Source organism: Zosterops lateralis (assembly GCF_965231275.1).
Source record: "Zosterops lateralis genome assembly, chromosome: 14".
Classification (NCBI taxonomy): Eukaryota; Metazoa; Chordata; class Aves; order Passeriformes; family Zosteropidae; genus Zosterops; species Zosterops lateralis.
The window spans coordinates 317,663-334,426 of NC_139774.1; the positions used below are offsets into that span (position 1 = coordinate 317,663).

At 41.4% G+C, this 16,764-nt stretch overlaps 1 protein-coding gene across 2 annotated transcripts in view; it reads left to right on the forward strand.

The window, feature by feature from the left end:
• Positions 1 to 16,303, forward strand: part of KCNIP1 (potassium voltage-gated channel interacting protein 1) — a 182,710-nt gene extending 166,407 nt beyond the window's left edge. For both annotated transcript variants that reach the window (XM_083871421.1, XM_083871422.1), the window contains exons 2-8: positions 1,695 to 1,819; positions 8,347 to 8,416; positions 9,833 to 9,903; positions 11,590 to 11,697; positions 12,614 to 12,718; positions 13,269 to 13,331; positions 15,669 to 16,303. In XM_083871421.1, the coding sequence (XP_083727547.1) occupies positions 1,695 to 1,819; positions 8,347 to 8,416; positions 9,833 to 9,903; positions 11,590 to 11,697; positions 12,614 to 12,718; positions 13,269 to 13,331; positions 15,669 to 15,716 (590 nt within the window). In that variant the 3' untranslated portion in view covers positions 15,717 to 16,303. The remainder of the gene's footprint in view (positions 1 to 1,694; positions 1,820 to 8,346; positions 8,417 to 9,832; positions 9,904 to 11,589; positions 11,698 to 12,613; positions 12,719 to 13,268; positions 13,332 to 15,668) is intronic.
• Positions 16,304 to 16,764: the final 461 nt, after the last annotated feature.

The window sequence follows — 16,764 nt, forward strand, 5'->3', positions numbered from 1 at the left end:
TTCAACCACTTATTTCTTGTCCCTCATTTTAAAGAATTTCTTCCCCATGCTTTTCTCTCTTTACAGCTTCTGCATTCCTTCGTTTTGTGTCATTAATTCCCTTGCAAAGAAAATGGCTTTCCCCCCTTATTTAACATTGCTTTTTCCAGTAGCAGACATCCTTTTTCATCTCCTTTCTTCTAACAGGAGCTGTAATTTCTGGACTCTTCATTTTCCCTTTGTGTGTGGAAGGTGTATCCTTCAGGCTTCTTTTGGCCCCTTGCCAGCTTTCAGTCCCTTTTTCTGCACCATGAGCAGATGATACTCTGCTCCTGTCCTGTGCTGTTACAGCCTCTCACCTTTATTCCCCTGCTGTGCAAGGGACCTTCAGAACAGGATTTAGGAAGACATTTTATCTGTTCAAGACCTACAAAAGCTGACTGTGATGATGGCAGTGTAGTGGATTAAGAGGATGGCTGAATTCACCAGTATTTTGAACCAATTTCTTAATACTGACAAAATGAACCAATGTTAATTAACCATTAGCACTTACTGGTATATACCCTCCATTAATAACATTCAATTTAATATGCGTATAGGTATGTATATATATGTGTGTGTGTACGTATCTCTGCAGAATTAATCAGCTTATTAAAATACACCTTTGGACTGCTCTCTTCTTTCACTGAGCCAGTCTGCTAAGAATTTATACCTTTCCTCTATTCAGAGTGACTCTATTTCCTTGCAAATTCTTATTTGAATTGTTGGTTTACAGTAGAAATTAGTATATTATGCTTGAGCCAAATAACCTTAAATGTTTTTACAAGGCATGAATTGTGAAGTTTTGACAATAAGGGCAGTGTTTGCTTTTATGCCAAGCAACTTTTGAGTGTGGGTTGGATTTTCATGTCTGCTGAAGGCTGGATCTGCTCTTTGAAGTTTAGAGAATCTCAAACTGATAGACACCAAGTATATATTTGAGTATTGCTTACACTGCTGGGGGATGGGCTTGACAGGGAAAGACATGCATCAAAAATAAAGTGAGGTTGTGGTAATTCAGGATGTGATAGTATTTTTCTTCCATTTAGAAGAACACTCTTGAATCAAATGCATGGAAGCGTTTTTCATTTTTTATCTCTTTCCCCAAAAAGTCCTTAAAAATTCAGGCTGAATTCATTCCAGATTCTGCAACTGCTGACAAAATTTGAATTTCTCCTAGGACTAAAGTCACCTTCAGTGTCTCTAGGGTGAGCTTTTTGGTTGGCACACAGAGGAGTTTCCCTCACTGCTTAACCGCAGTATAAGGTCGTTGTCTGATATGCCTGAGCATATCTGCTCTCTCAGGTATATTTGCACAGCTTTCTCTAAAGCCAGTACTTTGGAAGTACCATTCCTCCACACTGTGTCAATATTTAGGTATGAAATGTCCGTGGTTGCCTTTTGGAGCATTGTGTCTGCTGCTGCCCTGCTGCTCTTGCCACCATTTTGACTTTGTGAATGGGCAGCTAATTGGCAGCCCAGGAAGAAATGTGAGCTATTGCTTTACTCCTGTGGCTTTTATTTTTATTTCAAGAGGTTGAAAACAGTTACAAGTATTAGTTCTCTTGGTGTGTTCTTTTTGATCTTTTGCTCTTGAAATCCAGTTTGTCCTATTTGTCTTGTTAAAAGAGCAAAGGTAACAACCAAAATAAATACTTTCCTGTCTTCTCTTTCAGATAAAATTGAAGATGAATTAGAAATGACAACAATGTGCCATAGACCCGAGGGACTGGAACAGCTTGAAGCACAAACCAATTTCACTAAAAGAGAACTTCAAGTTCTTTACAGAGGATTTAAAAATGTAAGATCAGTACTCTAATGAACAGTCTAATATGTATGTCCTTACCAGCCTCAACTGCTCAACTCAATTTTGTATTATTCCCTTGCTAAGTATTAGTACTTTTGTATTAGATCCCCCTTACCATAGCAAAATGAACACAATCTGCCTCTCAATCTAATATTTATGACACTGTAATCTGCCTAAAACTGGGTTTGGATGAATATTCAACACATAATGGTCTCGTTAAACTTGTTCCCCAAATGTCAGCAAGCACACTTCAATTTCCTCACCTGTGCCAGTACTTCAAAATAACCTGAAAATGTTTTTATGGCTATTTATTTAAGCTTTGTTGTCATCTCATCATGTTCAAATATGTGGTACTGTTCACTCATGATTAGCCGCCCATGACGGAGATTTCATTCCTTCTCTAGCTGCAGAAATCTTGCTCTTGTAGTAGGGTCACTGTAGAGCACTTTAGGACATTAGGGTCCTGCTTAAGTAGGGAATAAGGCTGGCATGGCAGGAGCTGAAGTGGAATCACAAGTTGAATGTATATTAAGACTGAGGAGACCAGAGAGAGGCTGCAGATTTCTTGGCAAGCAGGCAGCAGTGCCAGCTAGCATGGCTGGGTGTGCAGAGCAGCTCCATGCCCAGCCTTGTTCCAGCCAGGCTCCCTGGGAACCCAGAGCCACAGCCTGGCTCTTCTGCTGCCTCTCAAGGGCTCTTCACAATCAGGAGAAATGGATGGGGAATGCTGAGGCTACATGGAGCAGATGCTTTATGGACCTTGAAGAATAAGTACTCATTACTCATTGCCTGAGGGTCAGGATTTAGTCACCCAGGTGGTTTGTGCCAGCTCATATTTTAATGATGATTAACAGGTCAGAATCAAGCTGGCTCAATGAACACAGAATTTTTTTTATATTCTCTTGCAGGACAGCTCCAGCATTCAGAGACCGTCACAGCAAAATGCTGACATTTCTCTGTCAAGTCTATTGGGTAAAAACTTGTCAAAAGAAAGATGAGCTACCTTAAATACAGGCAGTTCTGAGGAACCTGAGGGACTTTGAGAAGGGTCTTTCTTTTTGACAGATTTTTGAAATTTGATCAAATCACATTTGCATTGCATATTTGACTTTTTCAAGGTATCTGCTGGTTTCACCCTTTGTTTCACTGCTCATATAAGTGGGCCAAAGCACAGCTCAGCTTTCTGTATTTGTGTTCAGTGCGTGTGGCATATTTATGCAGCATTTGCTGCACACCAGAGGTCATTTCATGTGTGAAGTTGTCTAACTGAACACTGATCTCGTCATGCTTTTTCCAGACAGCAGGAAATCACATGGCTTTTGAGACAGAGCTTGGCAGATTAACACCCCGATATGACATGACTGCCTACAGAGAGAAGTTAACCCCAGTTTTGCTAAGATCTCTACAGTGCCTTCTGTATTGCTGTTGGGTGGGAATCCTGTGTGGGAGAGCTCTGCTCCATGCTGGGGGGGATTTGCAGCTGCAGATGCAAACCAGTGAGGCAGACCTGGAGCACTCTCAACACACAGGACATTTACTCCCTGCCCTTCCCAGTTCTGCTAGCACTTTGCACTACAGAGGCATTACCTCCCCAGGGTAAGAGTGGCAAATAAGGGCATTTAACTTGTGATGTAAACCTAGGACATCACTGAAGGTCTTAGTATTAATTGGCAGTAATGGCAAGGTCTTGGTTTATATCTGGATATTAGGACAAAGCAGGCTGTCTTTATCCAGCTGGTCTGCACACAATATACAAAAAGTTTCGTATCTAAGGTTTAAATTGGCATGAAAGTGCAGCTTTTACACTGGTAGCCTCCAAATCCTGGTTTCAATGGGATGAGTATGCACAGGAGGCAAGCTGGCTCATCTGTTACTATATTTGCTATTGTACCAAACCGTCTGTTCCTTGGGGTGATGTTAGAGTGCCATCTGGAGATTCAAAACCCCTGTGGGAATACAGTCATTCTCCTCTCTGGCTTATACTTACTGCTTGCTCTCAGTAATTATTGCACAGGTCCTGTTTAATCACAAGGCAACACCTGGATAATCACAGAGCCATTTGCAGAAACTTGTGTTGGGCACAGAGGGACTGAGGTCCTGGCTGCAGAGGGTTTGGTGTGCAGGAGCAGGGATGGTGTTCCTCCAAGAGCAGCTCAGCACAGCCTGGGCTGGCCTCTGGTCTAGTCCCTGTCTGACCAGGGTCCTAATTCTCAGTACCTTTAAACCCATTCTTTCTTTGTTTCTGAATTCTGTTCCCCTCCTCCCTCCAAATTGTCTCAGTCTTTACCCAGGGTGCCACTAGGTCTGGTCTGGTGCTTTAGCCCCAGACTGATGGAAGCTGCCAATAAATCCATCTCCTGAGAGGTGAGCACACTAACAAGGCCTGTATTATTGCTGCCTGACCGAATGTCCCCTCTCTTTGCCTTCAGCTTGCTTTTTCAGGAGAGGGTGAGAGAGTGCCACCCTCCAGCATTTCTTGGTTCCAGGACCAACAGTTCACATTTATCTTAACAGTTGCCTCTGCCTGCAGGATTTTACTTTGTGTGAATGGTCTCCTTTGCACCTCTCTGCTAGCTGCAGTCAGACTCGAGCTACACTAATGTGAGGTGTTTGGTCCCATATATTTGATTGGGATTCTACAAAAGCAAAGTTACAGGCAAGCCCAGCAGAGCTACTGGTGGATCTTGCTTTGGTACAACTTAACAAAAGAAAATGTGATACCTTCTGTCTACCAAACCACCAGAATTGTTTGAGCTAAAGAGCAATATTGGCACAGGAACAGAATGGCCATGAGTAGGCATAGGCTGGAATTAGAAAATAGTTTCTGCCCTCCAGAGGAGTAAAGTTTGGTGAGAAGTTACGGAATTGCATGGAGGACAGTAAGGAAGTATTTTTATTATTAAAATTGGTAAATTGATGTCTAATGAAGGGAATAACAATACAGAAATTTGAGCTCAGTAATTCAGGATCTTCCATTTAGGCCATGTTTCTAATGGCTTGAATTCTTTGTAATCGAGTACATAGATTTGAAGGAACTGGGGATTTTGTGGGATTTTTTGCTCAGTTTGGAGGGATTTGTGATGTTAGGGGACATACTTGTTAGCTGCAATGGGTAATTTCTTAATACTAAATCAGGAAACAGACGATCCAAATAGCTGAGGGGCTGCTGGAGATATCCTTACCTTGCTTTAGTGTGATTATTTTAGCATATCTGTAACAAAGTATAGTATGAGATGTAATTGTAACAAAGTGGGATTATAGAGATTAAAGTGAGCAGTATAAGCAAAGGGAGAAATGTTCTGATACTTTAATAATCCCCAAAACATCTCCACAGTGGGAGAACATAGAGCAACAAACTACACGGGATGTGTGAGCGCTTAGAGATGCAAATCTGGATTGTGGGTTTGTGTGTGGTCAGCTAACTTACTACATCTAATTTAGCAAAATGTGACCCCTGGGTACTTGTCCTCATGTTCTGGCCAAGTGAATTGAGGAGAGTCTGACAAGCAGGTCATGCTCACCTCTCCTGCAGTCCCTGCATCTCTGCTTTGCACCTCTCTGAAAGCAATCAGTGAAGTTTATTTCTGAATCCAGCAGAGAAAAAACTGCAACTGCTGTTTTACTTTCCTTTTGGTTTTGTGGGTTGGTGTGTTTGTTTTTTATGTGGATTCAGCTCCTTTGTGGTTTAGTGATTTAAAAGGAGGGGTAAGTTCATATACACAGCTTGTGCTGCCAGAGCTTGATAGTCAGCCCTGGGAAAATGAGGGATTTGTTTTGTGCTTGACAACAACACAAAACAAAAATGTTCACTGTTTGGTATTTTTACCAAATAAAATATTTTTACCAAAGAATTCAGAGGTTAAGGAAATGAGAGATGTTAACCTAAAACCCTGCTATCAAAGGAAAGTTTTATGAATACTACAGTGAAGGACTGTGTTTTTCTTACTGACAAGAATTTTTTCTTGAATGAGTGAACCTTTATTAACTTCAGTGGAATTTAAGCTCACCTGCTCTGTTTCACAAGACAGATTTCTTTCTAGTCAGCAGAATCAAGTAGTACTATAGCACTAATGAGGTCTTTTGAGCATTATTTGTCTCTTATAAAACAAAAATTGTGATCAATTAACTGCAAATGAATTGGTAGTAGCATATGTGTCTGAAAGCAATCCAGTTATTGAGAGCTAAATGGGCTGATCAATGTTAGTGCTGTCTCTCTCTACCACTCCTAGAGCTGTTATGCAAACTTTCATTTGGCTTCCAGATGGATCATCAGAAGCAATAAAGATCATGTAGAAATTCAGAAAATTAAGCAGGCCCAATGGCTAAAACTGATAGGATAGCCCTTGCCCCTGTGAGAGAGCACAAGCAGCAGTAGCAGGCATGTGCCCATCTCTGGTAATAAACAGAGGGAAGGGGACCTCAGGGACTCTGTAGTTGTGGGAAGCATAGAGAAAAGAATGATCAGTCCCTCTTCTACAAACCATCTTTCAGTAGGTGAAGTTGTGGTTCTTAGAGAATGTAACAGTTGTGTTATTGTGGGGATTCACGAGAGTGAGACAGACTTAATTAGCATATCTAGTCTGGTGACTAGGATGCCCTGACGAGGACAAACAGAACTTTAAGCTTATGAGAAGATGGGATTAGAAACCTGCTTACAGAAAAAGAATCAATCAACCCCCTATGATGAAGATGTTGAAAAATGTATGAGTTGTTTGTATAATCTTTTAACCTAATTTTGTAGTAGAAATTATTAACCTTACTGAAATGGTATATAAGTTCTTGGAAAACCTGAGTAAAATCGGATTCTGATCATGGCCAGTCTCCCCATCTCTCCTTCAATCGCCAATAGTGTTATCATGAGGAAAGAAGGAAATAAATCTCAGCGTAGCACTGTGCTGGAAAGGATCGGTCAGTTGTGCCAGGCTTGGTTTTAAAAAGAATGACAATTTGGTGAAATACTCTTCAAGGGCCCTGTGTGATCTTGCAACAACAGTGCTTGAGTGACCAAGGAGAACACTTCTACCCAAAAATGGCTGTGGATACGGTTCTGTGGATACGGTCTTATCAACGATTAAAAGATACCATAAATAAATATCAGATTATTTATTTAATGTATGTTAGCTTACAAGCTTCAGAAAACATGAATGTTTAAGAAATATTTGAAAGAATCTCTTAAAGTAGCTGTTAGCTTCTATTTAATTATCTTCCTTTGATGATTTCTGCATTACAGATGAAAAAGGAACCATTTTTCTCATGATAAGGAAACCAGGCAATGGATGTTTTATGAGGAGCTTCGGAAGTGTTTAAGAATACTCATCAAACTAGGAACCTTGCAACTTACAAATAGCATATAGAAAAGTTGTCAGATTGACTGTTTGCTTGCTCTGTCTAAACAGCAGTTCAGGACTATCAGTCAAGGGAGTAGGAGTTAGTTTCCGCAAATGAAAAGCTTGTGGTTCCTTGTGCAAATAGTTATATTTTGTGAAGTTCCCAGCTGAAGGACTTGTGTTAAAGTGAGGCAAGGATCACAGCATGACACAGAGAGGCAGAGAGGGATGCATAGAGTGATTATAGTGCCAGAACAGAGGAACTTTCTTGATCCCAAGTTTGCCCTTGCACACAGTATAAGTGTCAAACCAGGCTGTACATGCCAGTTCTGTGAGTTTTGTGAGAGTAAGCCTGCTCAGATAATCTGTCTCCAGCATGTCCTACCAGCAGGGACAGTGCTCTTGCTCCCTCCTCTCCCCCTGATGGGAGTTTGGGGAATTAAATGGCTGAGTGGGGTCAGTGCTGCAGCAGGACACAGACCCCAGGGTCTATTGATCTGTGGCTCTGAGTGTGGGAGGAAGCTGACTTTTCTGTGATCTGTTAAAAAGGCTGAGTGCTGTGGTTATTTTATTGGTTTGCTCTGGTTTAGTTTTCAAAATTGGTTGATAGGCAAATTTGAGGAATAGTGCCATCAACTGGGAAGTATTTTCTGTAATTGAAAAGGCTCTGTAATGTATGTTATAGCAGCACTGAGCTGGTGAGTTTATTACTGAGGTTTGTTTCTAAGTATTTACTAGTGTGCTATAGACTGTTCACCTCTGTGGATCTGGAGTCAGGCTTCTGGCTACAGTCTGCTGCTGAGGATTAATGGGTTCATATCTGTGAAGGCATTAGACAGGGAGGTGTTACCTGGCATGAACGTTATTTGTAATTATTAGATGGAAGTTTCATATGACAAAAGGCATAAGCTGCCTCTCTAGGTCATTCTATAAAACAGCAATGAAACTGCTGAAAACACAGTTAGAAATGTTAATAATGGTGAACCAGCTTTCTGAGATGCTTAAGATGAAATTGCAGTCTGAATTACTTTAATCTCTCCAGCTGCAAAGCCTGTGCATGCAGAGCACTGTGAGAACAGAAAGGTGATTTGTTTCATTGCTCTCTTTGGGCTTGTAGGGTTTCCTAAAGAACCTTTACAAACCTGTGTTTTTCTTTATTCTCTTTCTCTCTTTTTTCCTTCTGTTTTCCAACAGGAATGTCCTAGTGGGGTTGTTAATGAGGAAACATTCAAACAGATCTATGCACAGTTTTTTCCTCATGGAGGTAAGTGGAGTGCTTTGTGCCTGTCAGGGTTCTTGAAGCCCTAACATTGCCTACTGCCAGCTAGCTGCAAAACTGCTGCAGATCATCTGTGCAAGAAATGGGAATTGAGCTGAAGCTTTGAGAGGTTTTAGACAGAAACACAAATATCAAGGTAATAAAATTTAAGGCCCTTTGAACAATTATTTCACAGAGAAAACCCCCAATAAAATTGCCCCTCAATGTCAGCTCTTTATTCCCCGATCCAAAATAGAAACTGAGGGTTGATGCTTTGTTTTGTTCTGACTTTCTGTTGGCAGAAAGGGGAGTTGTTTCCCCTCAGTGTGTCTTTGCTTCCCTGTTGTTGGACTGCTGGACATGTAGTGTCTAGCACAGGGAGAGTCCCAGACTTCTTTTTGGCCTGAAAATTAATCAAAACCTCCTTAAAATTCTTAAAACATTTTTTTGTTGATAAGAATACTCCTGGCTACCTGAAATGATCATTTTGGTGTTTATGTGACTAAAACAGGGCCACGTCACAAATGGGCATATTAAGGTATTGTATTAAATCTCTCAAATAATACATATTCTTGCCTTTTAAAAACATCAAGAATCTATATATTCTAACCAGATATGTTCTGTCGAGATGCTGTTCTCAAATTGAAAGAAGTGAGAAATTTAAGTGGCTTTTTAGCAAAAGATTAAGTATTTGAGGCTTTCCAAAATATCCCACTCTGTAGTAGATGCAGAACACAGCTTCAAGGGTATATGTGTCCATGTGCATTTACCTAAAGAAGGTCATTAACAAGTAAGTGTTTTTTTCAACTAAATTTCAAAATAAAACACATTATGCTTATGTTTTACAACCCATGTGACCTCAAAGATGTACACCTATAAAAAGTTTGCATTAAATTTCAGTATGAACTTGATGATTTCCTGTTGTAATTTTCTAAACCCAGCAGTTTAAGGACATAAATATGCCTCTAGGTGAGATTGCTCTCCAGCAGCCATGGGTAAAACTCAAGTAACTGGAGCAAGACCCCTCTGAAGTTGGGCATTCCCTGGGAGGGTCCTTGCTGTGTCTCCCACAAAACAAAAAAGGTAGAAAAAGGATACTGCAGACTGAAGTCACTCCTTGGTATTTTTGCTGTGTCTCCCACCATGTGAACTAGAGACATTCTGGGATGGTTGGGGATTTTATGCTCTTTCTTTCTGCCTCAAAATCCAAATAGTTTCTACTGTAATAAAAGGTTTTGCATTTCAAGGCAGTTTTAAGGGAGGATGCCAGAATTTTGCAAGTCCATGATAGCATTTACTGCTTCATAGAATACCTGGCAATGCTTCAGGACTGAGTTATATACAAAAGGAAAATTAGTTCATTACTTGTTTAGAGCCACCAGTATATGATGAGCTGCTGTTCCTGCCCTTTGTGCCTTTCAGATGCCACCATGTATGCACATTACCTCTTCAATGCCTTCGACACTGCACAGAATGGCTCCGTGAAGTTTGAGGTGATTGCTTTGCATCTTCCATTCCACTTTCTCCATTTTGTGTTTTTTAACCTTTTCTGTCCAGTCTTCATTGCAAAGTATTAGGACTTGTTTGATTAAAGGTTAGAGGTTTCAGTTGATGTTTTCACATCTGGTTCACTTTAGTTTATGCAGATGTAGTTCCGTGTCTGAAAAGAAAGATCTAGATTGTGCTAGTCAGGATCAGAGGGAGAAAGTGCAGAGGTTTATGCAGCAGAGAGGAGTGGCTGAGGAGGGTCCCATGTGAAATGAGACGAGGGACAGAGAGAACTTGTCATGTCATCTGCAGTCATCATGCATTGCATGATGTGTTGAACAAACATCTCAGCTACTTGAAAAATAAATGCACCTTTTAACTAAAAGGTGTGTTGTAGTGGCTACATACAACCTCTCTTCATGCTCACCTCATAGCTGTAGGAGTGCGGCAAAGGGATATATTAAGGCATAGACTTTTGGAGGATGAACTTCATAGTTTTGAAGATTATGAAACTCCTAAAAAACTACTAATCATAGGCAGTCTTGCCTTTGCTGTCAAATGGCCAAAACCTCTGGTAATTTCCAGATAAGACTGGGAAATGTGCTTGTTCATTAAATATTAAATGAGGGTATTTCCAAATGTATCTGTGTGTCTCAGTGGCAAGGGCTACAGTGGGACATTTGAATGGGGCAGCTCCTTAGTAGTTAAAGGTGTTCAGAGACCTAAACACACTGAGAACAGAAAAATTATGTTAAATAACAAACAAACAAACAAAAACAAAAACCAAGCAAACAAAAAAGGAAAAAAAACCAAAACCCACAACCAAACCTAGAAAGCGCTGAACTTCCATTTCTGGCAGATTTGTCTCTTAACTGGTTGTCAAACAGGAGATTTTTGTCCCCTTTTTTGTATTGTTCAACAAATTCAAATTCCTTGGAGGCTTGGCAAAAAGGAGTAGAGATTTCTAAGCAGCACTGCACTGCCCCATGCAGAGCTCATGGAAGTGACTTAAGATATTAAATGAGTTATCAGGAGCTGTATAGCTCTGTTTGCCTGAAGCTCTGCCTGTGCTAAAAATCCACTGTCGCTATGCTAATGTCAGTGCCTGAGCCACCATGCAGTATAATTAATAAATTGCAGTTATCAGAAGCAGTAACTTTACTGTAAGCAAAGAAAACCAAATGAAATTATGTGTGAGAAAACCAATTAAAATTATGTGTGCCACACTGTGTAATTAGTGGGGGGAATCACATCTGGTCAAGTCTGGCAGATTTTGCCAGACAACAAAATCAAAGGTTCCCTGCGTCAGAGGAATTTATCTTTCAGATAGAATTTTCTCTCTTTTTTTGCCAGCACCTCAATCTGGAGGTAAGAAAGCACCAGCTTCTACTTCCACAGGCACAGTCCAGCTGTGTTTAACCAGGTGGTGGCAATCTGAGTGACAGCTCCTTGCAGCAAGGAGGAGAAAGGCCACTGGAGCATCTGGCTCTTAAAAAGCAGACATCCCAGTAAATGCTTCAACCATTGAGTTCAGTCAGAGAGGACACGTTTTTGGAAAAGGGAGCCAGAAGAGGTTGATAAGCATATGCTCCATCCTAAAAAGATACATCTTTTGACTGGCATTGTATAAAGAGGGTGACTTAGAAAAGGATATTATGAGAATTCACACCTCTCTCTCTGCCCCAAACCAGGATTTTGTGATTGCATTGTCCATTTTGCTACGGGGAACTGTTCATGAAAAGCTGAGATGGACATTTAATCTGTATGACATAAATAAGGATGGCTATATAAACAAAGAGGTAAGGCTGTTCCTGACAAATGTGGTTGATTTTGGAAGGGAGAGTTGATTGGGTTTTGTTGCAGAACACAATTAATTTTACATGCAGCTAATTAAATGCAAATCAGAATGGACTCAAGTATTTGTCTATGTCTAAGCACAGTTATTTTATTGCATGATTTTCCAGACATATTTTCCTATATTACGGTGGCTTTATTGAATTGTGTTAGCCAGGAGCAAAATGCTGATTACAGCTCTGAGCCACATAACCTTTGTGAAGGGGATGGTGATGGTAGCAGTACTTGGTGACAGGCTCAAGGGCTTGCTTTCTACATGGGGGTTCATCTGAAGCAGTACAAGCCTCCAGCACCACTCCCAAATCCTGCATTGTCATCTGTTTTTATCTTCTTATCTGGTATTGCTTGCTCCCATTATGGGAAGCCTTGGTTTTGAGCATTGTGATCTTGAATATGTGTCAAATACATCTTAGTCTGCTCTAACCCATTGCGCATCCCTGGTGGGTCTGCAGTTACTGCCACTGGTTGTGGAACTGAGGGCCAATTTGTGCAAGGTGAGGGACCAGACTCCCAGTTCCAACTGTGGATCCCTAGCCCTGGAGGAGGCCCTTGGGACAGAGTTGGTGCCACAGTGCAGGGCTGAGCACAGCCCTTGCTCCCAGCACCTGCTGTGTCAGAACCAGCCCAGGGGAGGGGAGAGAACACTGGGAGCACGTGGCATGGCAGGGGCAGAGAGAAGAAATTCTTTCTACAGGATGTTTGTGTGTCTGGCACATCTGCCTCCATGATCAAGCACAGGCATTCCAGGTGCTGGTTTGTCATAGAGAAGAAGGGTGAAGAATAGGGCAATACAAGACAGAAATGGGCTCTCATTTCTCTTAATTTCCTTTTTGTGCTTGTGCTGGCATGCTGCCATGGCAGGAAATGATGGATATCGTAAAGGCAATTTATGATATGATGGGAAAATACACGTATCCAGTGCTCAAGGAAGATGCACCAAGGCAGCATGTAGAAGTGTTTTTCCAGGTACCTGCATTTTGATGGGTTTTTCTTAACACTTGAGCTATGCACTGATAGATTTCCTGTAAAGTTGAGTCTACACCTTGTTATATATTCCAAAATAAAACTTTGCAACCACTCAGCCTAGCATTGCAATGCCTGCTGATTTCCTGGCTCCAAAGGTATCTCTCTGGTCTCTTAGCTTGACCCTTTGCCTTGGAATGCGCCACATCCAGTAATTCTGAAGCCTCTGCATGTGTTGCAACCCTTCTGTGCTGCTTCTCTCCACTGCCCTAAAGACTCAAAGGAATGTGGGTTGGGGTTGGTCAGACAGCGAATAAATAAAGGATGGAATAAGAACAGAGGTTCTGGTGTGTGTCAAGAAAGCAGTTAGAGATGATCTCAAAAGTGCTCCAAATCTCAAAGTAAACAAGTCCTTAACAGTTGGCCAATCCAGCACTGATTCTATGGGCTACACTTGTTAAGTGCCCAACTTTATTCAGTTTGCATCAAGATACTGTACTGTAACAATAGTGTTACCAATGTAAACTAATTTTTATATTATATTATTTTGCAGAAAATGGATAAAAACAAAGATGGAGTTGTAACTCTAGATGAGTTTATTGAATCATGTCAGGAGGTAAGGACTAAATTATAACTGCAAGGAAAGCTCTATCTCATGTCACATCATTTGCTTCCCTTTGGATAAACTATTTGAAACAAGATGCTTCTCAGGATCCTGGGTTTTCTTTCCTCTGTGGAAAAAACAAAACAAAACAAAACAAAACACACACACACACACACAAAAAAAAAAAAAAAAAAAAAAAAAAAAAAAAAAAAAAAAAAACACCCCAACGAAACAGCTTCAAGACTGAGTTTGTGATGCCCTGTGAAGCCTGTGACTCAATAGTGAGGTAGGGTCAGGCAGAATATGGAGATGATATCTTCATGTGCAGTGCTTGGACCAGTGCTTTTATTTTCCTAAGTGGACTGCAGTGCCTGATTCTACAGACAAACAGACAACTGTAGAGAAAGCTCTTAACTGTCTTAGGTTGTTTTGGGGGTTTGTTGGTTTGTTTATTTATTTTTTTTCCTTTATTTTGAGAGTCTGCCATTGTCTCTGTGTGGTGCCCCAGATGTCATTATCAGGTACCACATTACTGAAACTGCCCAGAGTCAAAGATGTCTTGAATTCTTGCAATTATAGCATTGAGTTATAAAAGCAGTTGATGTTTTCATGGTCAAACATTAAAAGCAAATGTTGTCATCATAGCAATGATTTTAATTTTTCCTCTGTTTTGGAAGTAAGCCCGCTCTTGCAAATTCCATATATGAGGTTGGCTGCAATTAGTTTTTGTTGGTACTTTTAGGACTGGCACAAAGAAGCATCTGCATTAACAATCTGCAATTGGCATAGTGTCTGTTGTCTTAGACCTTGATTATGTGAATATTCATTCAGAGGTATCTCTAATATTTGATCAGTACAATAATGGTGTAAAAGGCAACCTCTTGTTTTTTGGAATGTTTACATCGGTGCACAGAATAGCATATTGGCCCTCCTGTGCATTTTATGTTGCCTGGAAAATTCTTTCCAGTTCTGCAGCAGACAGCTCCTCTGTCCCTGAGCAAGGGGAAGGTGCTCACTGTGGAGAGCTGGGCTGGCTTCTGCTGGTTTGGTGTCAAACCTGGCTCTGGCCACATCCAGTCTCAGTCAGGGACTTCAGGCAGCAAAATCCTTGTTTAGCAGATGCTAAATAATAGAAGGCTAATCTTTTTCAGTTACTTCATTCTTGGTCCCTTCTGATTGTTTGGCTTATTTTTGGTACCATCTTTATTTGATGATTTGCATTGTGTATTATTCCTCACATTCTCAACTTACCTGTAGGTGTGTGCATGATCAGTGGTCTCAGTATTGAAGCAGCTTTACTTTACCTGTAATGTTAGAGTATTAATTCTCTGTCCCCATTTGGATTTCTTTCTGCTGCCATCCTGGCACTGGGAGCTGGGCAGGCTCATGTACTGTCAGCTGCTGTTTCCTGGCAGGCAGGGGCAAGTCCTGCAACACCAAGATTTATTCTTTTTATCTTTATGAAAAAGAAACCAAAGTGCGCAGCAGTGTTCACCTGTGCCATTGTGGTGGCTCTGTGAACAGTGAAGCTCTGGCATGACCCTGGAGAGCGTGATTGGCCTCCTATGCCATGTGATGCCCTGTACCCACTGAGTGAGCACTGACAGGGATGATGCAGCCTCAAAAAACTACTGAGGAATGCAGTGCAATACATCTTTTAAGCTGCTCAATGTGGAAAATCGTTTTCATGTTACAGGCAAACGGATGTTCTAACTTTTGGAATAACTGAATTCCTGGAAGGGAAAAACCATCATTGTGTTTTTCTATACTAATCTGGTTCTTATCTTGAAGTAAAATTCCAATACTTCAGGAGAAATAATCCAGGATTTCCGTTGTGTCTGTCTGTAACTTTCTCATTTGGCTCTAGGAGCCTTAGAGAGGCTGAGGTTGCACAGACTGCATGTGTTTTGGATTTGAGCTGGAATTTCTGGCAGTAAGTGCTCTCCCAAGGCAGTTTGCTTGTCAGTTCAAAACCTGCCATTCCATTTGGGCTTGTGGAGCACATTAGCCAAGAGCATGTATGCACACCCAGGGTCAGGGACATCTGAGAGTTGAGCACAGGCACCAACACAGTGCCCTGTCTGGCACAGCCTGTGCTAGACGTCAGGCTCAGGAGAAGATCCTGTGCTTGGTGTGCCTCAAACCAACCCAGGGCCAAACCACAAGCCAGCTGCTGTGCTGAATCAGGCCTGGGCACTGAACCAGCCCCAACTCACAGAGGGGGAAAGCATTTCCAGAGCAAGGCTGCTGCCTGCAGGAGCAGCTGCAGAGCTCCCTAGTGCCAAGGCAGAGTTATGAATTCTGCTTGTCTATGCTGGTTTCATGGAAATATCTTCTCCTTGCTTTCAGGATGACAATATCATGCGATCCTTACAGCTCTTTGAGAATGTCATGTAACCAGATGAGCACTGGAGGAGACTGAGACTTCTGTGTAACAAAGATCTCCTTTCTGGGTGAAAGATTTTACAACTGAGCCATGTACAATGTGTGAGGATTTTGTATGACATGTCCAACCAAATGGCAACTGAATGCAACCGATCCAACCCCTTCTCCCCAGAAGATGCTGGTGGACCTTTGTTTCATTTTGGAAGCACGTGAATATTTTAATAAATCCCTACAAGAGAGAACTGCTGCTCGAAGTTCAATGAGTAATACAGAGCATTGTTTTCTAGGCACAAGTCCTGCTTTTAATCTAGCAAGCTTAATTCCCAATGATAACACATGTTGATAGCTATTCAGGCATCTATTGCAAGTAACAGTTCAGTCCATACCTCCATTCAGCACAATGTTCTGTGGATGCCTTGCTGTTAATCTGCTTTGACAAAACCCCAATCTACCAAGGCAGTCTGTGAAAAAATGAGCAGTCAATGTACCTGGGACATTAAACAGACAGTCCATGTAGCCAGTATCCCCATTTCTGCAGAGATCCTGCTTATCCTCTCACATGCACTAGTGCCACCATGCTGACTTTAGTGGAGTTCTTCCTGAACATATTAACCAGGTGATCTTCATCCCAGGGTGAGCCAGAAAAGAGAACTTGTTGCACATATTAATATAAAAGTACAGAACAAATCCTATTCAAGAATGATAAGTTCCCAGGAGACCAGGCAGGTAGGTAAGGGCTGGTACAAAAAGATGAGCATCTGCTCTGGTCCTAGCCTCCTGTTGAGTCCCAGGGATACCAGGTGATGCTCCACTGTACATCTCAACAGCACCACGGCCATGTGCTCTGGTCCTTTTGCTGTAGTTTGGCACACACTTTCTAGGTTCATCACTGGACATTATAGGAAGCTTTTGCCCCCTTTATGGATTTATTTAAGCTTTCTTGTTTGACTTAGTGAAGAACAAAGATACAGCTGTGTTTCAATATGCAGACCTTGGCATTCACAAAGTGCCCAACACATTTGATTGGGAGCTCTTGAATTGTTATTAGCCTCAGAATCAG